This window comes from Aspergillus stella-maris, assembly GCF_047715825.1.
Source record: "Aspergillus stella-maris strain CBS 113639 unplaced genomic scaffold BDV14scaffold_30, whole genome shotgun sequence".
NCBI classification, from domain to species: domain Eukaryota; kingdom Fungi; phylum Ascomycota; class Eurotiomycetes; order Eurotiales; family Aspergillaceae; genus Aspergillus; species Aspergillus stella-maris.
The window spans coordinates 304,915-329,795 of NW_027396824.1; the positions used below are offsets into that span (position 1 = coordinate 304,915).

General features: G+C 51.3%; 7 protein-coding genes across 7 annotated transcripts; 4 read left to right on the forward strand and 3 right to left on the reverse strand.

The window, feature by feature from the left end:
- The first annotated feature begins 213 nt into the window (after positions 1-213).
- On the forward strand, positions 214-3,448 carry BDV14DRAFT_174349 (putative MFS monosaccharide transporter). Its single transcript, XM_073768882.1, has 4 exons — positions 214-516; positions 593-724; positions 798-1,266; positions 1,312-3,448. The coding sequence occupies exons 1-4, from the start codon at positions 373-375 to the stop codon at positions 3,282-3,284; spliced, it is 2,718 nt and encodes a 905-aa protein (XP_073627784.1). The 5' UTR covers positions 214-372; the 3' UTR covers positions 3,285-3,448.
- A 1,856-nt stretch (positions 3,449-5,304) lies between these two features.
- BDV14DRAFT_73298 (glycoside hydrolase family 28 protein) lies at positions 5,305-6,958 on the reverse strand. Its single transcript, XM_073777393.1, has 3 exons — positions 6,504-6,958; positions 6,020-6,439; positions 5,305-5,967 (listed from the first exon to the last, which is right to left on the reverse strand). Exons 1-3 carry the CDS (start codon positions 6,720-6,722, stop codon positions 5,509-5,511), a joined length of 1,098 nt encoding a protein of 365 aa, XP_073627785.1. The 5' UTR covers positions 6,723-6,958; the 3' UTR covers positions 5,305-5,508.
- Positions 6,959-8,038: 1,080 nt separating this feature from the next.
- On the reverse strand, positions 8,039-9,793 carry BDV14DRAFT_200629 (major facilitator superfamily domain-containing protein; the record flags this gene model as incomplete). The annotated part of the gene is made up of 4 exons (XM_073773551.1): positions 8,039-8,684; positions 8,772-9,224; positions 9,301-9,631; positions 9,718-9,793. 4 exons carry the CDS (start codon positions 9,791-9,793, stop codon positions 8,039-8,041), a joined length of 1,506 nt encoding a protein of 501 aa, XP_073627786.1.
- Positions 9,794-12,519: 2,726 nt separating this feature from the next.
- Positions 12,520-13,543, reverse strand: BDV14DRAFT_73320 (uncharacterized protein). The gene has a single exon (XM_073777394.1). It carries the CDS (start codon positions 13,345-13,347, stop codon positions 12,703-12,705), a length of 645 nt encoding a protein of 214 aa, XP_073627787.1. The 5' UTR covers positions 13,348-13,543; the 3' UTR covers positions 12,520-12,702.
- A 4,878-nt stretch (positions 13,544-18,421) lies between these two features.
- BDV14DRAFT_174361 (uncharacterized protein) lies at positions 18,422-18,821 on the forward strand. The gene has a single exon (XM_073768883.1). It carries the CDS (start codon positions 18,433-18,435, stop codon positions 18,778-18,780), a length of 348 nt encoding a protein of 115 aa, XP_073627788.1. The 5' UTR covers positions 18,422-18,432; the 3' UTR covers positions 18,781-18,821.
- BDV14DRAFT_174363 (glutamate dehydrogenase) lies at positions 18,822-20,718 on the forward strand. The gene is made up of 3 exons (XM_073768884.1): positions 18,822-18,982; positions 19,029-19,304; positions 19,363-20,718. Exons 1-3 carry the CDS (start codon positions 18,937-18,939, stop codon positions 20,418-20,420), a joined length of 1,380 nt encoding a protein of 459 aa, XP_073627789.1. The 5' UTR covers positions 18,822-18,936; the 3' UTR covers positions 20,421-20,718.
- A 529-nt stretch (positions 20,719-21,247) lies between these two features.
- Positions 21,248-24,818, forward strand: nut1 (putative RNA polymerase II mediator complex subunit Nut1). Its single transcript, XM_073777395.1, has 3 exons — positions 21,248-22,074; positions 22,127-22,368; positions 22,414-24,818. Exons 1-3 carry the CDS (start codon positions 21,345-21,347, stop codon positions 24,700-24,702), a joined length of 3,261 nt encoding a protein of 1,086 aa, XP_073627790.1. The 5' UTR covers positions 21,248-21,344; the 3' UTR covers positions 24,703-24,818.
- Positions 24,819-24,881: the final 63 nt, after the last annotated feature.

Here is a 24,881-nt window from a genome sequence, read left to right on the forward strand (position 1 = left end):
GAGCCAGCAGCACCGGTCGTGTGCTCGATTATCAGATCAGTTGAATGAATTAATATACCAGAATGCCAACCAGTATAGTGGTAGTCATAGATTAATTAATGGAATCCGATCCCTTGGAGACCCACCTTGGGCCCTGGGTTGGCGGTTCCCCTCGCTTGGTCAGGTCGGTTCCGTGTCTCTCCAACTCGCTTGAATTTTCTGTCTGTCGGTCTGGTTCAGTTATACCCCAGATTCTCTCTTCCTCTCCTGTCGTTTCCCTTCTCCCTCTCTCCACCTTTGACCTCACTCTCTTCCTCTTCCTCTGGTGACCCCTGGACATGCCTCCACCGGCCATGGACACCTCGCGCTTCCCCAAGTAGTCCACTCACCACCATGGAAGACCGCCGACCCGAGGTCCTCGTCGTCTCCATCGTCTTCTTCCTGCTCGCTACCATCTTCGTCGCCCTCCGCTTCGTCTCGCGAATATGTATTGTTCGCAGGGTCTCGCTGGGCGACTACTTGATGCTGCTGGCGTGGGTATGCTTGCTACCTTGCCTGCATGGAATCAACAACCTCGGTTATCCCGCATACTGACAGGTCACTTTTACTCCAGGTTCTTGACTTTGGTTTCTCGTTTGCCCTGTTCTACGCTACCTCCAAGGGACTCGGTCTGCATGATGCTGATATCGCCCTTGACGCACGAGGGCCTCTCAGTCGCGCTAATTATGCCTTTACCGTTTTATATGTGAGTTGAGTTCTTCGAGTCTGCTGTCGCCCGCCCGCGTCATCCCGCTGATCTCCGTGCCTCCAACGCATAGAATCCTGCCCTTATGGCCGTCAAGTCCGCCATCCTCGTCTTTTACCTCACCCTTACACAAGGCGAGAAGCTCTTTCGCTACGCAAATTACGCTACTCTTATAGTTGTCAATGTCGCCGGCCTGGCATTGACCCTCGTCAACATCTTCCAGTGTCGGCCTGTTTGGGCGGCTTGGGCTGCCTCGCTCCCTGTTGATGCGCACTGCACCGATATTCTTACTTTATACCTCTCCTCGTCGCCGGTCAATATCATTACCGATTTAGCCATTCTCGTCCTTCCGAACCCTATCCTTACGCGCATGCGGTTACCGTTGAAACAGAAGATTATTCTGGTGGTTACATTTAGTTTTGGATTCTTTGTTGCGGTTGTTGATGTCGTTCGCATTGCATACTTGCAGGAGGCTACAACGGATAGAGAGATTCTGCTCCGTCAGATTCATCTCCAGAATTATGGAGGGGGTGATTTTGCTTGTACGCCTGCCCTCTAATTCTGGTTTGCTGTGCTAACTTGTCTAGGGTACGCGTCACTCTCTTTTATGTGGTCTGTTGTGGAGGTCAATGTCTCGATTATGTGCGCCTGCGTCCCGAGTCTCAAACCGCTCGTCGCGAGGATAGTACCCAAGATGATTCGCGACAACACCAACAGTACCGAAACACACCTGTCCGACATACCCGCGCCCCCTGCAATGGCTACCGCCGACGCCGTTCTCAACGAGCCCATCAATCCGATGAGCCTGTCGGAAGCTCTCGCTCTTCCAAACCACAATCAAACGCAAACCGATACGGAAGCCAATACTACTACGCTCACAAGCACCTCGGACCCGCGCAGCATGACATTCTTCGACTTTGTCAACATGCGAAAACCCGCGAATATGTTGAAATTAAGTAACAAGGAGTCAATTGCGCCGAATGCTATCACGACTGTTTTATTCTTCCTCTGGGGTTTCGCATATGGATTTTTGGATATTCTGAATGATCAGTTCAAGCAGATTGTCCGCCTAGACGCCTGGCGGTCTCTCGGTCTTCATTGCGTTTACTTTGGAGGATACCTAGTGGCTCCAGTGCTTGTTGGACGTTTGGTACTCAAACGCTGGGGCTTCAAAGCGACTTTCATCACAGGGCTGTGCTTCTACGCCTGTGGATCGCTGATTTTCTGGCCCTCCGCTGTCTTGACGTCCTATTCCGCTTTCTTAGTCTCAAACTTCATTACTGGATGTGGCTTGGCTATTCTCGAAACCGCAGCGAATCCGTTCATTTCACTTTGCGGACCGCTAGAAAACTCCGAAGTCCGATTGAACATTTCGCAAGGTGTTCAAGCTGTTGGGAGTGTTCTTTCCCCGCTGCTCGCCAAACGGGTCCTCTTTCGCAGCGTGACCGACGTTTCTTCGCTTGTTGATGTCCAGTGGACATATCTCGGCATCGCCCTGTTTGATGTGCTTCTGGCGCTAGTCTTCTACTACCTGCCTATACCCGAAGCCTCGGACGACGACCTCGAAGAACTAGCCAACCGCCGACGAGACGACAATCGCGCCGCTCCATTTGGAATACCAATCGTCTGGATGACACTCGGTCTCGGTATATGGTCACAATTTTTCTACGTCGCCGGTCAAGAAGTTTTCTCTACCAGCTTTGGATCCCTCATTCAGTCCGCTGGCTCCGACCACCCACTTAGCTCATTTGACTATCTCACAATTGGTCGCTCTGTCTTCGCAGTCGGCCGCTTCCTCGCCGCCTTCTTACAATGGTTCCTCAAACCCCGCTGGATCCTGATGCTGTCCTACATCGGCATGATCGTCTTTGCAGCCTTGTGCATGCGCACATCTGGCGACGCAGCGATCGCCTCTGCAATGATGGTCTACCTCTTCGAGTCCGGCGCATTCAGTATCATCTATGCCATATCACTCCGCGGCACAGGCCGGCATACAAAGACCGCTGGGTCGATCTTAACAGTTACCATCAGCGGCGGCGCGTTCCTCCCCTTCGCGCGCTTCGGCGCTCAACTCGCAACGAATTCTACGCCAGATTCATACGCTGTTCTTGTTGCCCTCTTTGCGGCTGGTGCTCTTTTCCCGATATACCTTAATCTCGTCCCAGCCGCAAAGAAACAGGTTGACCCTGTACCAAATGAACATCTACGGCATACGCGCCGGCGCCGCAGTCGCGTCCCGAGAGCAACTGGACAGAATGTCCTCCCTCGTCAAAAGGACAACCCGTCCCAAGGAGGCGTGTACTCTCGACGAAGGAGTGTCCTCGATGATCCGGATCCACTGCCAAGCGTGGACTTTTCCGGTCCGAATTCGATCTTGACGAGGTCACGGACTGACTCGCATGGAAGCCACAGCCACAGTGAGAATCATAGCCGCAGCAACAGCAACAGCGGCAGTCACAGCGACGACTCCAGCCCCAGCGACCCCGACACACCCGTCGAAATCCAGCGCTCCCAAACAAAAGATATATCTAATATGAGCGATGAGATTTCGCCTATATAAGCCACGACATTGGCTCTACGTCTACAACCCCATATAATTTCTTACGTCTGTTTCGTTTTCACGATGCATGAATGATACCCGGTGGAATTTTGGATTTACTTTCTACTTATTATATACTTACTCATCGTTTGGAGTTGGGTTGGATTGTGTCTTCTTATATATACTTATATAACTAATTTTATTTTATCTTATTTTATCTTATTCTATATAATCGATCGATGACCTGGTTTTGGTGGATGCTGTTGGTTCTTATTAATGTTGATGTAGAAGATAAATACCTACGGCGTAGATTCTATTCCTTGCGCTCTGCATCGAGGTTACAACTCTAGACTTTATCTCGTCTCTCTTCATTATTGATTCTTTTGAGGCAGACAAAAAGAACCGCTGAGCACTGGGCACTGCGAAGTGTTAGTGTCAGCCGATTCCCACGTTCTTCCTCTCCCCTCCCCCCTTCATCCCCAGCTACCTTGCGTAACTAGTATTCACCAGCCTTGGCCCCCCTTCCAGGCATTCCCCCGCCACCACCAAGGCAGGACAAACCCCTCGATACCACACGAACCGTATCTACTCAAGAGTGCCGTCCTGCTTAGACGCGTCGAACACGCCCCAGAAATGCAATGCAATGCAATGCAATGCAGGATGCCGTCGCGGGGATGAGACACGAAACTCTAGAGCCTATACTTCTATTTACAAAAGGATGGAGTATAGTAGCACTCCCCTTCTATATAAATAGAAACCGCCCTCTACCATACCCCGAGAAGTGATTAACTTGATCTTAACCATCTCAGCAACTTGGCTTCTTACGACGCCATATTATCTTGTCTTGCGCTTCTTAGTGGATCTGCCGTTTTCTTTTTTTTTTTCAAGTCTCATCTCATCTTACCGCACCTCGCCTCGCCTAAGTGCTTTCCAACAACCGTCCATCAAACAACCGTCCATCAAAATGCATCTCACCTCAGTCACAACCCTCTTAACCCTCCTCACCCTCTTAACCCTCCTCACCCTCTCAGCTGCCCTCCCAATCCCACTTCCAATCTTCACCACAGAATCAAGTACCCTCGAAACAAGAGGCGGCCTCCCCCTCCCACATATACCAACGGGTGACCTGGCTCTATTAAATGGGATAATGCCGCATAATGGCCTCTCAAAGAGTCTTGATTCGCTTCAGGGGGATTTGGGGAAGCAAACTTCCAGACTCCCGGGTGCTTAATTTGGATTCTTAACCAGGTAGGTAGGTGTTTGGACCTAGTCCCCGCCAGAGTTGCTAAATGTCTCTCATTCTTAGGACGAGGTCACGATCATGAGATGGAAGAGGTGATCCGGTATAGATTTCCTTCAAAAGCCACTAGTCTGGCCAGGCATGGATTGGATTCGAACGATGTGTATGTGTATGTGTATGTGTATGTGTGTGCGTATTGCATGCACTGTCTGAGATCATTGTGTCTAAAGGGTATACCTTCTTTCTTTAGGTATCTACCGCCACGGTGCAGACTGGAGTTTGATTTTGATTACATCTTGGATTGGATTGGATTGGATTGGGTTGGGTTGGTTGTTGAGAGTTTGGGTGGTTTGGCCGGCTGGATGGATGGATGATGCTGCTTCTCTCTTTTTTCTTTTTTAGAGCTTGTTATTGGCTATATTCTCCTCTGTCTGTTTTGTCTCCTTGGTTAGATCTAGGTTAGCTTATGTAGCTTTCCCGATAAGTCGTTCTGTTGCATATGTACCTATCATACGGTAACTTCCACCCGACCTATCAAATCCATGGATTCTGGATCTTTTGGCATCAACTGTTTGGTTCCACAAGTAAGTTCTCTGGAAAATAGCAGATATAGAACAGGCAGAGGTAATTTGAGATGATTCCCAGAGATTGACAATTATATAGGTATGGAAAATCTATAACCCAGCCCTAGTGCAATTTCAGTAGCCTTAGGTGTCTTTCAAATACAAATTTAGTGCGATCAAGGTATATATCTATCAACAGAGGAAGGTAAGATTATAGAATCGAAGAAAAATAATGAACCTCTAGTATCTCGGACGGGGGGTAGAGCTCCAGCTGAAGCTGGAGCAAAGCAGCCTCAACCAACCTGGAGGTGGTAAAGGGAGAAGAAGAAGACGAAGAAGGTAAAGGGCAAGATAAGGCATGGCAGGTCAAGAGTATGCCCTGCTCACCAATCCAATCCAATCCAATCCAACCAAACCCAGACTCACAACCAAGTCAAGCAACCTAACAAGAAGCACCACCCGGAACATTCTGGCACTTGCTACTCTTCTTCCCCCCCTTAACACTAACCCCCTTCCAAGTCCAATCCTTGCAGCTCCCCTTGCCACAAAGAATCTGCACCTCAGTCCCCTTAGACCCAACAGACCCAGTGACCTTATTAAAAGTGATATCCTGGACCTTGATACCGTTGGTAGGCTTACCAGTGGGGCTCCCATTCTTGTAATCCTGCTGCACGACGATGCCGTACTTGGAGATATTGGACAGCTTGATGTTATCGTATGTCACGCCCGTGACGGATCCAGAAGCGCCGTAGACGGTCTTGATACGCACGCCGTTCTGGCTGTCGACGACTTGGGAATTTGAGATTGTGATGTCCTTGACGACGTTGTTCTTGCGGCCGCCGACGGAGCCGATGCTGAGGCCGTGCCCGCCGGAGCAGTAGCCGTTTGTGAAGGTGATGTGCTGCCAACAAGATCAGCTTTGCTCACGATAGAAGCCAGAAAGCAGGTCTCACCTCGCCCGAATTAACAGCCAAACAGTCATCCTGATTATAAATCGTCGCACCATCAATAGTAATATAAGTCGAAGAACCCACATCAAAAGCATCAGTATTATGCCCGCCCTTCTTATCGCCAGCAGAGTTATCAATCAAGACATCATTAATCTCAAGATGATCCGCCTGGATACTGAACCCCTGCACAGGGGTATTATAAACCCGCAGTCCCTGGATCTTCGACTTATTCAGCTTATGCGCGTAGAAGAACTTGGGCTTTTTCTTGCCGCCGTTGGAGCCCTTCGTGTCCCACCAGCGCGCACCATCACAGTTGATTTTCGCGCCGGAGGATTGCTTCACTGTGACGGAGGTTCCGGAGACTGAGATCAGGGGGCCTTTCCATTCTTTGTAGCCGAAGGTTGTTTCGCCTTCGAAGATGACCTATTCATTAACAGATCGTTAGCAGGTGGGCGGGGGATAGGGACGGTGTTGGGGTGAGGCGTACAGTAGCGCCCGTCTTGAGACCAGTCAAGTCAAGAGTTTCACCGGCCGGAACCTTGATGTCCTTGAGCGTGATAGTCGAGCAAGAAGATTTGCCGGACTTGACGGCCGAAGCAGAGGTGAAAGTACACGAGGAGCGAGCTTCAAGGTCAGCGGCTGGGGCAGCAGCGACCAGCGCAGCGCCCATGACCGCCGCAACGAGGGTAGATGAAAAGAAATGCATGGTTAAAGAAAGACAGGGCTGTTCAACAGGCCCGAACGACAGACGGTGGTGAGTTGGAATGAAAGAATGAAAGACGATGATGAGCAGGGCAAAGTGAGGGCATCAACGGACTTATATAGTCCAGTCAAGTGTAGTCCCTATCCCATCCCCTAAGCAGTCTGCCTGATTCCATCCCGAATCCCGTACCTTGGTACTGGTATTGGTAAGGCTCATTAGGGCTGAGTACTTCCCTGGTAAACAGTATCTATCCCAAACGCCGGCCAAAGCGCGACTCCACTTGGTTAGGGCACCACTCCACTTCCAGGTCAAGCTTCACCGGCGATCAGCCTGCATCGGGCCCATGCCGAGACTAGGGTTCATTCTGGCACGAACAGGCTGATGCGGTTGGGATTCTGTAGAGGGCGATGTCTTAGTTTTGGGGATGGTGGAAATGACAGGGGTTTTTTCTTCGGGTGTTAGAAGGGTCCAGGTCCATGTTTAGCCTTGTGTCTGGAAGGGTGCAGAGTGCAGCGGGTGACTCGGTTCGGCATTCAGATTGTCCAGTGTGTCTATGCAGATCGATCGTGTAAGTTGCTCAGATTTAGTTCTTGTGATGATCATCTAGTTGCGCTGGGACGGGAGGGTTGATCAACTCTACCTGCGTATCCCTGCGATCCATGAAAACGGTGCTGTCAGCCTGTCACGGCCCGCGGACCCGGATAAACCCCTAGATCATACTATACAAGTTCTATATTGCAGATGGGGATCTAATTAAGCTCCATGTCAAGAATGGTACTAGTGAAGCTTCAAGAAAGCTGCTGCCTAGAACAGCGTCAGCCACACTCTTCCAATCAAGCCTCGGCTTTCCGGGTCTGTAGATAGCGAGTCCGTACTGCTTACTGACTGATTCGTCCGATGGGTTCGGTTTCTTCCGCCGGAACCGACAGTGATATCAACTTCCTATTGTAAGGAGACCAGGCCTGCGCAACGGTCTAGACGCATGGGTCTAGCGGAGAGTAGGGAGTAGGACGTCGGACGGAGCCGACAAAGTCGAGCTGGCCTCTCTCTCGGGACTTTCGGAACAAGAGTATTATTGCATGGACGAAGGGATCCATATCTGTTGGGGCACCAAGGTCCTCAGTCCCTACAGAGTCCCCTTTAGTACCGCAATGTTTCGAGCCGTCGCGGATGAAGTGAAGTATCTCCTGGCCGATACCAGAACATCAATGTATAGTTATTCGTACACCCTTTAATATCCCTTTCTGTGCGTCATTCAAACCTCGTAAGAGGTAAGTCAAATACCGCTACCGTCCCGTCCAGTCTATGAAATATATTCTCTATCTCCCACTAAGCCCACCCCCCAAAAGAACCCTCCCAGAAGCCAAAACTCCCAAAACGCCCAGCAGGAAAAGCCCACCCTCAACCCCATCAAAGCCAGCAAGGTTCTCCATCGCCGCTAAAGGAACAGGGACAGCAGCAGTACTGAGATTCATGAGGCTAGACATTATGCCGAGGCCGAGAGTGCGTATCTGCGTTTGGGACCTTGTCTGAAGAGAATCAGTCATGACAGTTGCGTCTATGTCTGTATCAGTGCTTTGCTGATCGACCTCGTTATCCGCTAGAGTTTCCATGCTGGACACAGATCGAATACTCTCGTATCCGCCTTTCTGAGCCATATTCTCGCCTTTCAACAGCGGTTTATCCATATCACTCTTACAGTGTCTCCCATCCTTGGATAGACCCTTAGGAGATAGACACCGCACAACACTCGCCCAAAGCGAAACGCCGAACAATGCATCCGCGACCCCAATGAGAATAAGTGGCAGTATTGGACTCGTTATGTTATTCGCCATGAATATGGCATGTGCGAGTGCGAGGAAGAGATTGCTTGTTATAAGCGCGATGGGATAACTCCGGCTCGAGAATCTGTCGAGCATTGATCCGGTAGGCGGGACGAGGAGGCCTGAGAGGGTAAACATTATACTATGTTGGTAAGAACGGAGTGTCAGCGGGCGATTCCTGAATCTAGGAAACAAGGAGATGATGGAAGGGTGGGTAATGGGTATGCACCTCATAGCCGACCCAGCCGCCTGTTGATCACCCCTATAGAATCTCGCAGCAAGAAACCGCTGAGCGGAATTTGTGAAGCTGTTTACACACCCATACGTCAAAATGCAGATGAGAGCTAACTGCCAGTAAACAGACGGGAAGTGTCGGATCAGAGTTCTAGTTCCAGAAGACGGAGCAACGCCCATACCATTCGAATCGCTGTCTCGGTCTTCGTCCGCGATGATGACCAGGGCTTCCTTGTCGTCTGCTTGTCCTGCAAGATTGCTACTAGTGAGTACCAGAAGCGAAGTGGCCCCTGTCGCGGCAACACCAACAACCAACCCTGTCGCGATCCAAGTTGCGGGCACGATGCCGTAGTATTCAATGAACCGCGGAACAAGGATCGTGTTGGCGACACTGCCTAGCCTTCCCATGCAGAGATTGATAGCTAGTGCAAGGGAGAGATTCTTGTCTCTAGCAAGGCAGAGAGCGTCAGTATAAACTGTACAGTCTAGCCGCTGTCCAGGCTGGAGGTGGGAATTGAAGTTACTCGAAGCCCCTCGACACAATCTCAACGCCAACTACCGCCACAACCTCTCCTCCCAGTCCAATACACCCGCGACCCAATACAAGTACCGCTGGAAGCTTTGCATGTATGCCCGTCGCAAAGATCATCTGGCCCAGCATCATAGATGATACCGTGAATATTAGGACCCGTCGTTCGCCAAATCTCTGTATGGCAGCACTGCTGAATAGCGGGAGAACGGCATTCGGAATGGCATACACGGTGTACAGGAGGGAGATAAGGTATGAAAATCTGTGACTGGGCAGGTTGAGGTGCGTTTGGAGTGGGGTGGAGAGGGAGGCTGGAATGTCATAGACTATGAACAAATATTAGTCGGTATTCCTGCCTTGATACCTGGTAGGTACCCTCAAAGTGACAAGCGTTTGGTAATAAAGCTCTTACTGAAAAATCCGCTCCAGTTGATTGCTCCGACGGCCGCCAGAACGTGCCAGTGTCTCATGCTTCTGTTGGCGAACATTGTGTCTGCATCTTTGCTCGTCCATCTTGATCAACGATTATCGCCGCAGATATAAAGCAGGATGCTTCGAACGACTACCCCGTGGATGCATCACACGTAGTCCGAACGGTAAACAGACGGCTCGCCCTGCAAAAGCAAAGACAGCGCACCTGCAATGCACATAAGCCGTTGGAAACAGGGGGTAACCGAGCATTCTATATCCCATACCCAGTCTCTCCACCAACAACAAAGACAACAACAGCGGGTGAAAGAAACAAGAGAACCGATCGTTACGCAAAGCCCTATCACCCGATAATCGAGATCCGATCACTCGTCCTGCCCTATCACGGTCAGTGATCATCCTCAAACAGCCAAGGAGATTCGCAACGGTCACGAATACGATTGGTGATCTCTAACAAGGGAGATATTCTCCGCTCCAACAGGCCTGGTCCTTGTAGGACAAGCCAGCGTGTTGCGAGTGACGTGGTCTGAAGCGAGAGACATGCAGTTGTATGCAGAGTGCTGCGGGCTGGTTGTACCCTGGCCAAGCAGCTGACCTTGGCTGTCTCAGGCTTCGGCTGCTGACGCTCCATGCAGGTGCAGGGATGGTAACGTAGGCACGTACCTGCGCTGGAGACTCGGTTATCTGTTGGCTTGGTTGTTTGTCGTAGACCTCGAGTACCTAGGTAATCAAGTCTATGCAGATTTAGGTTGACATCCATCTATCTGCTACTGGCCTCATCTCGGTAAGGTAAGGCTCGCTGATGTTGCAGGTGGTGAGACGAAGGATTGGTGGTTTGGCAAGGGAGTTGATCACCTAGTAGGCATGTACATAAGAAATGTAGATAGGTAAGGTATGGAGTAGCGAGGTGGCCCCTCGCTCCTGCATCCATTGGTAGCACCGCAAACCAACCACGGTCGGCGAGACGAGTGCCTTATGGTTCTACAGTAGCAAGGATCGTAGATGTGTTTTAACGAGAATACCAGTAGATAGGCGCAAAAGGTCGTCCAACGCCTATAAATTCTCAAACACTCTGTTGTTGTTCTTGTTCTTGTTGTTGCAGTGGACAGATATATATTTCTGCGCCCGCCAACATTTTCAACCGGACGATCACTCGGAAAAAACTTGGCGATTCCGGCCGAGATCCACCCTGCTGGTACTGGATACTAGCGCTTACGATCGGTTATTTACCGGTACACTCTGATACAGCTCGATGCGAGGGTGATGATCGTCAGATGGTGGATGTTTTTTGCAATTGAATGGTTGACTGGTGTTCCGTACTCTGTATAACTCAGGTTCTTGACTTTTTCAAGAAGCTTTGCGGTTGCCCGAGTTCGAACTCGTTGAATCCGAAGCTACCGATCGGCAGAGCACAGAGAACACTAAAATACATTTCATAAGCAAGGAGCGCAGTAGTATATCTGAATCTGAATCCGAATCCGAGGCTTCGGGATCTGCTCAGGGATAGGTATGCCGCTGCCTCATCGGTTTCGTCTGCAATGCGGTTGGCTCGGGCGTACGGAAGGACAGCGGTAAGTCAGTCCCTGACAGTGACAGGTCATCTCCCTGACTCGTTGTTGAGCAGAAGCTTGGAAACTGTGCATGCTGCTGCGTAGTCTACTGTAACTAGTAACAGTCTGCAGAACTGTGGAAAGGGGGTGGGCGGAGTATGGAGATGGAGATGGAGAACACTCGGCGATGCGCCGATAATTCATTGCATTGCAGTATTATGGATCAATGCCCTGCGTCAGCGGATAAGAATAGTTCAATTGTCATTGCCATTGCATTTTGTGGAGCGGGTGTGACGTTTCATGTCCTGAAAGGTGTTCATCTTGCGACGATGCCGCTTAAGCGTATGGCTGTATACGTATCACTATCTGGAGCGGGACGTGAACTATGAGATATCTGTGCGACTGTGATGTTATAAGAGGCACCAAAGATCGATTCGTTGCACATTCTCGTATCATTTAACTTTGCGATGGTCTCTCGCACAAAGTTCAATTGACGGCTGAGTTTGCTTGATTGAGTTAAAGGGTGCCAAACTGCAGTCTCCCGAGGATAGTGTATAGAATGAGCGATTATCGATATTCGCTTCTATGCTGTTGCGAGCGCTGAATGGCCGCTCCTTGAAATTGCAGGTTCCGTAGTTCAGCAGCGCCACAACCCGCCACGATCGAAGAATGCCCGAAAGAGTTATCGCACAGGTGGGCCTGAAGGTCAGGGAGTGTGAGGCACACTATTTCTCAAAGGTGATTCGCAGAGCAAGGGAAATAGACAGGCCGATCGCGATGCCTCGAAAGAGTTCGAACTTCCAAGCGGCTGTCAGCGAAGCAGAATTCAGTTAAATCTCCGAACTCAATGTGGCTTCCGCTCCACTCAACTGACCAAACCAAACCTGTGGGGTCACGATCGGTCTACTATTGACTACCGTCGATTTGGTTCTCTGCGACTGTCGAATGACTGCGCGAGCCTGCCCGTTGGTATCGGGAAAGCCGAATGGGGGAATTTTCCGCTCTTCATCTCTCACCCGAAATATGAATCCAAAACCCCACAATGTCGTCATTGTCGTTTCGGTCAGTTCAGTAGGCAAGTGGTGCTTGGTTGCACTTTCTGGCAGGGGTGTTTGAACCAAGGGTAAGTTTGAGTATCCATGGATGAGGGCTCAGGAGTCAAGGGGTAAGGGATTTGCCATTCGGAGTTGAAATCCGCAAGATCTACAAAGGTGACATCGTTCGGGGCCTCAGGGGAACTGCGGAATCTTCCGCCTGTTGGTCTCATATCCCTGTCGAATTCGCAAAAGATACCAAAACGAGATCGTGTCTTTCAATATAGTCGTTATGCGATGAGAACCATGAAAATCGTAGTAGTATTACACCCACAATGCATAGCAAGGGCTAAAGTCAATAAGTCGGGTCTCCCGTTCATATTATTACATTTCTCGTGCGCTCCGTGGTCGGGACGACTGGGATGATGAGTCTTGCAGGGCGTCCGGCGCTCGTGGTCCAACCATCCAGTCCTCCATGGCAAGCCACTCGCTCCATCGTCGCTCGGCTGCCTCGATCTCGGACTCCATAGGTCCTTGTAAAGGTCGTAAAAATGGTATCGTCTCCAGCGGCGGAATGTCATAGTCCTTCTTCACAGAAGCCCATCCTCCACTCTTCGCCGCGAACAGATAGTTGCAGCGCTCTTTCTCGTGTAGCGGGCCTATCCCCGACTGCCAGTCGTCGCCAAAGAATCCATGAAGCACCCCCGGGGAATCCATTCCTGTTGCGACGAGGCGGCGGATGTACGGGACCAGGGAGATCGACGGTGGTGTAGTTAGAGACGCAGGGGGTTTTGAACTCACCCCGTCCGTCAACGGTGAATCGGTAGAGGCGTTGGGAACGGGGGGATCATGTTGGAACGGAAGGCGAATATTCAAGTAGGCCGAGAGCGCCTGCACGGGGCTGCTGTGTTGCGCATGATCCAGAAAGTATCGCTGACAGTTCTGATAATAAGGGTGCCAGGCAAACACGTCAAAGTTGTTATTATTATTGTTATTGGCAGACTGAGAGGCGTTGGAGAGTCCTAACATCGCATTCGGATCGGGATCGGAGGCGGCGATTGATGACCCCGGTGGATCGACCGTTTGCTCTTTGTCGGGGTGTCTGTTTCAAACATATTGTTTCAGTATAGCTCTTCCAGATCCACTCCTAGTTCCTCAATTTCAATCTCCTCTCAGCCGCGTTTCATGGCAAAACCGGTTCGCGATGAGGCAACGGTTGCGTGGGGGTGAGAATAATGTGGAAGGGATCGGGATGAGTGCGGCGCAGCAATTGACTCTGAAACCACACCAGTCAACGCAAATGGGCACCAACCGGGTAATGAATGCGAACGACAACGGGCAACCGGGGAGAAATACTTGCTAGAGAAGACGGTCCGACTTCGACGAAGTAGCAGCGAAACCTGGCGGCGAGGTAGAGAGGGCGAGGAGGAGCGGAATAGATTTCGGATCGCGGAACCTAGTCCTCTACCGGGATGAGACTCGTTCATGGACATCTGCTAGGTGGTGGTGCGTGGTGCCCATCGATCAAGACGACAATCACCGTTCATGACAGGGGAGAGAAGGGAAAGGTGATTGAGAGAGGTGGTGAGGGTGAGGAAGAAAAGAAGACAGTTGAGAGGAAAGAGCAGTGTTGATGGGCTTTCTGGTGCGGCCCATCTGAGGATATGAAACGGGGCACATGAGACGTACACTCTCGGATATGAAGGATAAGTGGAGGGAGACGAGGTTATAATAATTTGGTTAAAGACGACAACAAGCACGGACGGAGCGATATAAAAAGATTGTAAGTGAGGGAGAGCCAGTTTAGATCGATCAGGTTCAGATTTCGGTACCCAATGGTGGTGGTTGCCGGTATAAATAGTGACCCTGGCCCAATTCATTGGCGATCCGTCTGCTGGCGCCCTTGTTCCTACTGGTTCTTTTTTGGTTGGATTTTTACTTTTTTTACTCTGTTCTAGGTACTTCACTTTGTTGACTTGACTGTCGACAATTAGTTACTTTTCACTCTCCGAACAAAGCAGCTCTGAGAACAAAGAATTTCAAGAGATGCTTCCACCCCCGAGCCAGACTATTGGACAACAGACCCAGCGGTAGAGAAAAACGGATGAGAAAAACGGATGAGAAAAACGGATGAGAAAAACGGATGAAAAAAACAAAGTCATCGCGTGTCCTCCTGTCGAGGTGTGGATTGTGGATCCATAGGGCCAGCGTCCAGATCGAGATGCCTTGCACCTGCAGCCCAGCGCATCGTCGTAGAAGAGACCAACCATTGACAAGATGACGATCGTTAAGCGCCCTGCCATCGGTCGTCCTCGGCCCAGTCTAGACATTTTAGGCAGGCTCCGTCCATGATCCATTGGATTTAGTCGCCAGGAGCCAGGAGTTTGCTGGATTGTTGGATTGCCGGTCAATCTTCGATCGCCTCTCATTAGGCCCTTGGCCAACCCTGGTTTGGCCCTAGGAACTAGTCGATGGAACTTTTATCCGTCCACTGCTGCCTCCTGTTGATGCCATTCTGTAAGCAGTGTAAGTGGCGTTCCATAGTCTGTCTAGAGGTTGTACAGTGGTCAATCAGCCGGCTGTCAACATCAACATTCAGGCGTACCTCATTTACGTGCTCTTTCCTCCTTCAACTTTGTAAAAATGGCTTCATCCTCAGCGGCAAGTTGGCGGGGTACTGCATGGCGAGTCGCGTGCTAAGCAAGGGGCAGGCAGTCACCCTTGTGTCCAATATTACGTGCCTGATTGCCCCAGGCTTCTAGGAACAATAGAATGTTCGATATATCGTACCAAGACGATCTCTGAGAGGCGGACAACTTTAATTCAGCTGCTGTCTGAGGTTCTGCATCCGCTCCTTCAACGACCAGTCAGTTTCTGTTGGGATGATGTTTCCTTTTGGATTTGCAATGATTTTATAGGTTTGTATGCAGTACGGTACCAGTCCACTTTGGGCATGCCGTTTTCAGTAACTTTCACCTCTCACTAGTAATTTACAGTAACACACTTTCTAAATGTGATCAGTCATTCAGGAACTCTTCTCACCTTCAATCATCCCTTCTTCACAGTCACCATCTTACCCTGCCTTCATTTCTTCAAAACCATCTACAAAGTTGCCTTGACTTGCCTGGATGCCTCGAGGGTTGTGTTTGAGAATCTCGCCACACCGTCCCTTCTTCCAGACAGACTTACAGCCGCACCAATCAAAGGAGCAGCCTCACTGCGTCTGGAACATCGAACAACAGATCAGGACTCGAACCGGATACAGTAAGCGAGGAGTCAAGCCGATCAATCCCAAGGTCCTGCCAGTTCGCAGTACCATATCTGACTCGGCCCGACTGTGAAAGTTCCGGCCATATGGCGACCATATGGCGCCCCTCTAGATTAGCTTGGCTTCCGCGTTGAGGAGAGTTCCTGATAAGAAGCCATGGTAGCTTGGGCATGCAAGCTCTTTGACTTTCTGGTATACGATATACCAACTCTTACTCGAGGCTCACCGTGGTTGCGACCGCCCGACAAGTTGATTCCGACTAGAATTACCCTCTGGCCCATAGTCAAAACTAATTACCAAGCATCGACTGGACATCCAGACTCTTGGTTCCCTCGGTACAGGCCGGCGCCACAGGATAACAACACCGTCACCTTAACAAAGGATTCATGATTCGCCCCTTGTTCCAACTTTGCGTCTGAATCCTTCGCGTTGCCACCTACATTAATCCCGCCTTGCCTACCATGGACATTGGGCACCGCTGTGTACACAGAGACCCAGGCTCGTCAACTCGCGAGCGTCTTTTCAAGGATCCTTCATCAGGCACTGATGGTTTTTCTCTGAAGGAAACCGATCTTTGTCATTCTACCCTCGCAGGATCATTTTCCTCAAAGAACGCGACGGTGCATGCATAGTTTGATGTCCAGCAGTCTCAATTACAAGCAACGCTCAAGGGCCCATGAGCTGCGGGCACAACCTTACTTACATCTGAGCATCAATCGACGAGCTTGACCCTAGACTGCATTAGAACGGGATCTTGGCAGGCACTGGACATCTGTACGACATACATCTCATTGATCCCCAGTCATCTATATCGTCGTGCAACAACAACGCATCACACCCTTCGGCCGGAATGGAGAATATCCGTCCTACGCTACGTCCGCCATGACAAATGACGAACCAGACGCGGAGACACCAGTTCTAGCGGGAGTTCCCTCTGTACCTCTCGCCTCATCTCTGACCATTCTCTCCGCGTCTCACGTTCTTCAGGGACATGGCAAATGAGACGGGGACACTTTGACACTGTGCTACATCAACGTCAAGCAACATCAGTTCGAAAGACGACATATGCAACGGTGTCACTGCTGTTCGAACGTTCGTCACTGCCCAATGGTCTTCGCCTCGTCTGCGTAGTAGTCACCAGACCTACTGGTTCTCTTGGAAATTTCCTACGGCATTATTTAACAAGGGGCCCCTTCCGTCAATGCAGACGACCTAGTTATGAGGTGCGGCATCAGTCGCCTAGACAACAACTATCAGAGGCAACACAGTAGTCTCTCGCACATTAGTTCCTTGACTGGGCATTTCGCAGTCGCTGTCCAGTTCACTGTCTCTGCTTGATCGCGCTGAGGCCAAGACTTGAACATATCCGCCTCATCATCTCTAGGCCCGTACAGAGTAGTTCGCGCTACCCGACTCCACCAGGAGTTCACGTGACCGTAGATACCCTCGACGTCATAACAGGGTAACAGTCAATCCATAGACACGTCAAATAGCGGGCGCAGAAAGTCCGCATCGATGTAAAATGACTTCAGCGACAAAGGGATTCACACCAAGACGTCTCAGAGCAAGAACCACGATGTCAACTGAATCGTTCAGAGGCCTGAGCTTCGAGGATCAAAAACACGAGTCAGCAAGTGAGGCAAGCTCACCGGAGGATCGACCGGGGCCGTACACCGTATACCTAAAAAGGCGCGATGCTGAGCTCGATCCATTACTACTCCGGGGTATGGGGTGAATGATGGATCAGCTGTGCATCCTTCTACCCCGGTGCTTTTTTTGCGATCGGCGAGGTGAAGTCATGAGGACCTCAGAGGCTTTACGTCAAGCAATTATGTGCGTTGTTCTTATCGCGGGTTTTTGGTGGTTGGCGGATTCTTTGACTGGGCGACGTCTTGAGGATTTTTCTTGGAGTCGCTTACTTGCTATTGAAACGAGTCGCTACAATATATACCGAACCCGACCAGACTCCAAAGTCAAGAACAAAGTGCCGTCAGTCATCAGTCCAGTCATCTCAATCCTTATCAGCCAGACGCACCAATAGCAAGACAAAATTGCATTAGCCGCTTGCTTGGCGGCCGATCCCAGCAACCAAAAGGCTTAACCAGAAACCAGCGACAACCGGCGATTCTGGTCTGCAGAGTTCCAAGGGTAGGAATCCGGAGTAAGCGCACTACCCCGGTGAGTGCATCGGTCTCTCCTCGGTGGAAAACGGGCAACGGGACAACGGTGGCAAAGACGAGAAGAAGGCAGAGGCAAGGCTGGCAAAGATCCCGCCGCCCATCTGCCGATACTTACCCCACGTCTGCTGTTGATCGCCGCCCGGTGAGTGCAGGCCAGCTGTTGATCCCTGCGGTGACTTTCTGTTAGTGATTGGATTACGAACTGCTGATAAGAGGCTTTGCGAAGAGGGGTAGTAGTAGTATGTATGGGGCTGATGAGGGGATGCTGGGGTATGCATTTTCTACAGAGTACACGTACGGAGTACAGATGTCCATGGCCTGACTCGGCTCTTGGAGTCCTCGAAGGCTCGAACCCATGTCTACTAGTCTACTGCACCTACTCCAACTGCAATAGAGTAATCTTCTAGAAGAGAAACTATGTGGAGAAACGATCAGATAACATTTTCCTTCATCTTGAACTTCGTAGAGTTCAATTGCTCGAGGCGAGGGGCACGTGGGGCTGGGGCTCAGGCACGCTCTTGGCGGGATCTTGCCTCCAGCATTTTACTCTACATTCCATCTGGTTTCCTGAACACTGAAAACTGAACAACGAAAATTAACCGGATGCTATTTCAATAATGCCACCGGACGACAGAATACCGACTCTACCTAGAGAGCCCGGTGAAGATGGAGCGGTTACCTAATGCACGAGAAAGTCCCGGCTTCCGCAAGCGGGTGGGTTTCCGCCCAGAGATAAGGACCAGATTCTCTGACCTTAATCGATCGAATAACACCCCGAACTTCGGACTGCCGCTAGCCTTGTCTTCCCTGCCAGTAACAGTCCAGCGCAGTGCTTTACTTTGTGGTTCACATACACTTCCACCCTCAGCCGACTTTCCCGCCAGATTTTGTTCGCCTCCCGTCGGCCGTTCCCAGGATCTCTCTCGTCCGACTCCGGCTGTATACTCATTCGCTGTGCTCCGCCAGGTCTCCCCTCCGCCTCTCCCCACCATCCCCTGGTCTCTGGATACTTAAACCCAGTCGTGTGCCCTCTTCAATCTCTTCCTTTCTCTCTATCCCCAGAGACTGAGTCGTCTGATTCTCAATTGCACTTTTTGCGGGCTCTTCAGCGCTTGATCTTATACCCCACCATAATTTTTCTTATCAGCGATAAGCTTCAGTCCCGCCACCATGTCTAACCTTCCCGTTGAGCCCGAGTTCGAGCAGGCCTACAAGGGTATGACTTCTTATCATCTGGTCAATGATTTTTGCTAATTGTATAGAACTCGCCTCTACTCTCGAGAACTCCACCCTCTTCCAGCAGCACCCTGAGTACCGCAAGGCTCTCGCCGTCGTCTCCGTCCCCGAGCGTGTCATCCAGTTCCGTGTCGTCTGGGAAGATGACAAGGGTGAGCTGCAGGTCAATCGCGGTTTCCGTGTTCAGTTCAATTCTGCTCTTGGTCCCTACAAGGGTGGTCTCCGTTTCCACCCCTCCGTCAACCTTTCCATCCTCAAGTTCCTCGGTTTCGAGCAGATCTTCAAGAATGCTCTTACTGGACGTATGTGACCTCACCTCCCGGAGATGTTAACCGCGCGACTAACACTTTTATGCTCTAGTGAACATGGGTGGTGGCAAGGGTGGTTCCGACTTCGACCCCAAGGGCAAGTCTGACCAGGAAATCCGCCGCTTCTGTGTTTCCTTCATGACCGAGCTCTGCCGTCACATTGGTGCCGACACTGACGTCCCCGCTGGTGACATTGGCGTCACCGGCCGCGAGGTCGGTTTCCTCTTCGGCCAGTACCGCAAGATCCGCAACCAGTGGGAGGGTGTCCTCACCGGTAAGGGTGGCAGCTGGGGTGGTTCTCTCATCCGCCCCGAGGCCACCGGTTACGGTGTTGTCTACTACGTCGAGCACATGATCAAGCACGCCAACGGCTCCGACTTCAAGGGCAAGCGCGTCGCCATCTCCGGCTCCGGTAACGTCGCCCAGTACGCTGCCCTCAAGGTCATTGAGCTCGGCGGTTCCGTCGTCTCCCTCTCCGACTCCCAGGGCGCTCTTATCGTCAAGGACGAGTCCGCCTCCGTCACCCCCGAGGAAATTGCCCTCATCGCCGACCTCAAGGTCGCCCGCAAGCAGCTCTCCGAGATTGCCAACTCCTCCAAGTTCTCCGACAAGTACACCTACATCGCCGGCGCCCGCCCCTGGACCAAGATCCCCGGCAAGTTCGAGGTCGCTCTCCCCTCCGCCACCCAGAACGAAGTCTCTGGCGAGGAGGCCGAGGCCCTCATCAAGTCCGGCGTCCGCTTCGTCGCCGAGGGCTCCAACATGGGCTGCACCCAGGAAGCCATCGACATCTTCGAGGCCCACCGCAACGCCAACCCCGGCGACGCCGTCTGGTACGCCCCCGGTAAGGCCGCCAACGCCGGTGGTGTCGCCGTCTCCGGTCTCGAGATGGCCCAGAACTCCGCCCGCATCTCCTGGACCCAGGAGGAGGTCGACTCCCGCCTCAAGGGCATCATGGAGTCCTGCTTCAAGAACGGTCTCGAGACTGCTCAGAAGTATGCTACCCCCGCCGAGGGCGTCCTGCCTTCCCTCGTTACCGGCTCCAACATTGCTGGTTTCACCAAGGTTGTTGAGGCCATGAAGGACCACGGTGACTGGTGGTCTAACTAGATCATCCAGCGCGAACCAAAACAAAAATTGGATGTTGACACGATGATGATTTGATATGCAAGCACTTTTCTCGGGATTTTGTTACCCTATTACCCCCCTTTTTTCTTTGAGCGTGGATTAGAGGCGCCGGATTCGTTTCTAGCCTGCTTTGTTACTCTACAAATCTGTAAATAGACCTTTTGCATTAGCTGTTATACCATAGAAGTTTTCTCAGACATCTCTTCATCTATCAAAGGCCGTCTGTAAAACAAGTCCTTGGCTAAATGCAGCTTTATAAGAAAGGAAATGGCACCTACCTATTCTTGACCTTAGTAATAAGCTGCTAGTACATACTCAGTCATACTACCCCCCCTCTACGCGGGCCTAGCATATGAGGGCTCCTTTCCCTTAAGATGGTATATTCGAGCGGGCGTACAACTGGAACAACCTGGGCTCGATTCTTCTTTCCCGGCGCTATTATACACCCAAGGAAACTTTATGACCTGAGTCACTCACAAACGCCGGCTCTGTCTAATGATTATTTTTTATTCTTTCAGGCCGTCTCTGCGACGTTCCCGCGCGCTGACATATGCCCTGAATTCGTGCAGTAACCAACGATGGCCCTCCAAAAACCCCATGTAGCCGGTCGCATCATTTTTTTAAGGCCCTGCACCCCTATATAGTTCCGAGCGGACTTTAGGGGCGGATTTCCTGCGCCGTGGGAGACTATAGAGTCAATCTCTGTCATGATTGGTCGGGAGCCCACAAAGGCCTTGATTCACGTGACATTCAACTTCACGTGAGTAATCAATGAACGATGATCCTCGAACAGCTTCCATTCGCGTTCCATCAACAGGCAAAATGCCCCATCGCCGGGTGCAATATCAAACTATAGAATCCGGCTGAGACTATATATATATATACTCCCTATAGTATATTTATGCCATGATGACCAGGGGACCGCCGGGCGCAGCCACTATGCCAGGCTCGACACCCGCATCAACAGGCCAATGGAAGGCCTTTCTCCATCGATGTCTACTTCATCGCATTGACACGGGCGAATTCAAAGAGCTGAGCAAGATGCTTTTTGCGCGCAGCCCGATCGGTGAAGCGCCGCTGCTGGATGCGCTGCTTGACTCGCGTCTTTCGGCTTCAGCGAGCGCGACGGGCAAGGGCGCGATAGTGAAATGGGATCCGCTTGTGCCGATTTATATCGACGTTTTGATTAAAATGGGCAAGGTTTCGATAGCGGCTGTTCTGGGGTGCTTGTTGAAGCATTCGTTTGTTTCTGGGCCTTCTTCGAGAAAGAATAGGGAGAAGGAAAAGGACACGAACAACAGCATCAAGGATGACGATAAAACCGCCAAAACAAAGAAAAAGAGGCCCGTTTATACACTCATGACTGATATTCGGGTTGTTCAGGACGCGATGCTCTCTGTTTCCACGGGACAGGCGGCCAAGACCGCTCTCGAGGCTGTTCATGCCTTTTCGGCAATTGTTGATTGGATCCAGGCGCTTATTGCGTGGCATAATGGGCAGCTTGATGCTGAGATGCCGGCTGGTATGTTGGGGAATCCGGATGCCGTGTTGTTGTTTGAGTCTGTGGGGATTCTGCTTGCTGCGTTGAGTGGGACTGGGAAGGGGTTGACTGTTCTTTCGAGAGGTGGGCATGAATGTGAGTAGTATCCCTAGATTATATTTGGTGACTTGGTGCTGACGGCTTGCAGCGCTCAAAATCCGTCTCGGGCAAGCGATATCTGCGTATCTCCCGATGTGCGATGAAGTGTCGCCGCCTCTGCGGAACCGGTTGGATGGTCTGCAGAAAGAATTCCACCTTTACGGACAGCCGCCATCGAAATTGGATGTCGGGCTGATGGGCGATGTCAATGCGCTGCAGTTTGAGGCGTCGGTGATTGACGGGCCGACGATTAACTCTAGAGCGGGTCTCTACGTGTATCTCAATGCGATGGTATGTTACTCATCCGGTCTTTGTTGTCCAGGCTGACATGTCTAGCTTGTTGGACGCCCGTTAGTCGACGACAGCATATTACTCAACTACCTCCTCAATCGCTACGCAGGGCACTACGAAGTCTTGATTGAAGAAATCATCACGGCCGCATTCGATGTCCTTTCCAACGCGGTCTACCGCAATGAATCTGGCCGGACTATGCTGCTCCTCCGCTCATTCCTCGTCAATAAGCTCCCGCCGTTCTTCTCCACCATGCTCTCTGTCTCAATGGTCTCGTTGTCCATGGAAGTCTGCCTCAGCCACGCATTGAGCCGCATCGACCCAAACACTTTCCCGTCATTCAGCCAGATGTTCTCAATGCAGGGAAATACGGCGCTGTCCGATGTACGACAAGAATTTCTCTTCTCATGCGCCTCGCACAAACTCATTCCAGAGTCGAGCATTGAGCGGTTATTAGGGGAGAATCCCATGCAGACGTTACCGACTGGCGGGTCCTTTGTGAAAGATGATCTTGTCGCACAGATTAATGCGAATCATGAACGCGCGGAACAGCTGATTAGTGATATTGAGTCGACAGAGGGTAATGCTGGGGCCATCGTCGGTGCCATCACAGAAGTCATGCACACGCTCGCTATACAAAAAGAAACAATGACTCTGAAGAACATCTGCAACTCTCTCTCGCGACGGCCGCAGTCGCTAGATGTTATGTTGCTCTTCCGCTCGCCGAAGCAGATCCTGCAGCCATTAGTTCAATTGATTGATGCTTGGCACTGGGACGAAGATCAAGGCGAGAGCCAGCCGGTCTATGATGAATTCGGCAGCATTCTTTTACTTATTCTTGCATTCAAATATCGTTACGACTTGCGCCCGTTCGATCTTGGAGTAACGAGCGGCAATTCCTTCCTGGTCAAGCTCCTCGAACGCGGCTCATCGAGCCAGAAACTAGACGAGCTGAGCGGGAAGCAGAACAAGAACATAGAAGATTGGATCGCAGCGCTGTTCATAGCAGAGGGTATTTCTGAGGAAACAATGTCCTCTTGCAGTCCTCAGGAGTTCTACATGCTCGTGTCGACGCTCTTCGCACAGAGTCTCGGCGCCTGCGAAGCGGGTAAACTCGAATTCGATACATTGAAGGGCGGCTTTGAGTACCTCCTCGAACCGTTCCTCCTCCCTTCGCTGATTGTCGCACTCACTTGGCTGGGTAACCATATTTGGGAAGCTGAGAGTGATCCTACGGTTCCGCTGAAGACATTACAGTCCCTCGTGAAGCCGACTTCGATATCCGGCGAGGCGCGTGAGATTCACCTTACAGTGTTGAACATCACAGCACGAAGCCTGGAAGAACAGCTTAAGGATGTTCGCGCAAGGCATCCGCAGAGAACAGATATAAAGCCCATCCTTGACACGCTGGAGCCGTGTCTCTCTTTCCAGCGCACTGGCGCGGTGCATAAATCCGAGCTGGAACCGTGGACCACTTACTCACCTGGTGGACTCCTGGGCAGTATAAGGAGTACATTCCAGTCTCTTATCCTCTGGAGTACATCCGCCGATGCATCTGTATCCGTTTCCATTGCACCACCGAGTTACACCCACCGACAGATCATCACTGCGATCCGTGTCCTCGGGTCCGTCCGAGTCCTAGGCGCTATTCTCGACGAACTGAAGCTGCAAAACGAAACTGGCACAGGTACAGGCACTCCAGACGTAGCCCTCGACATTGCAGCTGCTCTAGTCTCCGCGCCGCTCGCAGAATCATATACAGTCGACCAAGCCGCGCACCATCCACCCGACCAGAAAGACCCACCGCCGCGCACGGCAGTCCTGACCCTCCGTGACGCCCTGAACTTACTGCATGAGAACGTCCCCAAGTTATCCGAGAAGGATCCCCTACGCGCGGAAATCGTCGTTCGCCTCTACCGCCGGGTCAACATCCTCCTCACACCACCACCCCAAGCACAAGTCGACATCAACATGGACGTGAACATGAACATGAACGTCGACATGAATAACATCATGGGCGACATGCACCTCGACATCCCGCAAGGCGCAGGAGACCAGGGCCCGTCGAATCAGAACATGGGACTAGATAATCAGCAGGCCGATGACGACCAAGCGAACCTCAATCAGATCATGGATAATGCTGCTGCGGCTGTGGGGATGGATATGGATATTAATATGGATGGATCGGGTGGCATGGGGAGTGGGATGGGTGTTGGTGACCAGGGACTAGGAGGGTTGGGGCTTGGAGAGGGCGATCAGAGTATTGATGATGTGTTGAATGCGGCGGAGATGAACCCGGAGTTCTTGGATTTGGATATGGAGGGGATGTTCTAGGAAGTGAATAGTTGGTAATATATGTTGGATTTATCCATGTAGTCCACAGACAAGACAAGACACAGAAACGACCTAATCTCGGTGGGGGCTGAGTTACGTCACGTGGAGACAATAGCCTGGGGCTTAGACTGGACTTACCTAGTCCTCCGCGCGTTTCACTTGTCAACTTATTCTTAACT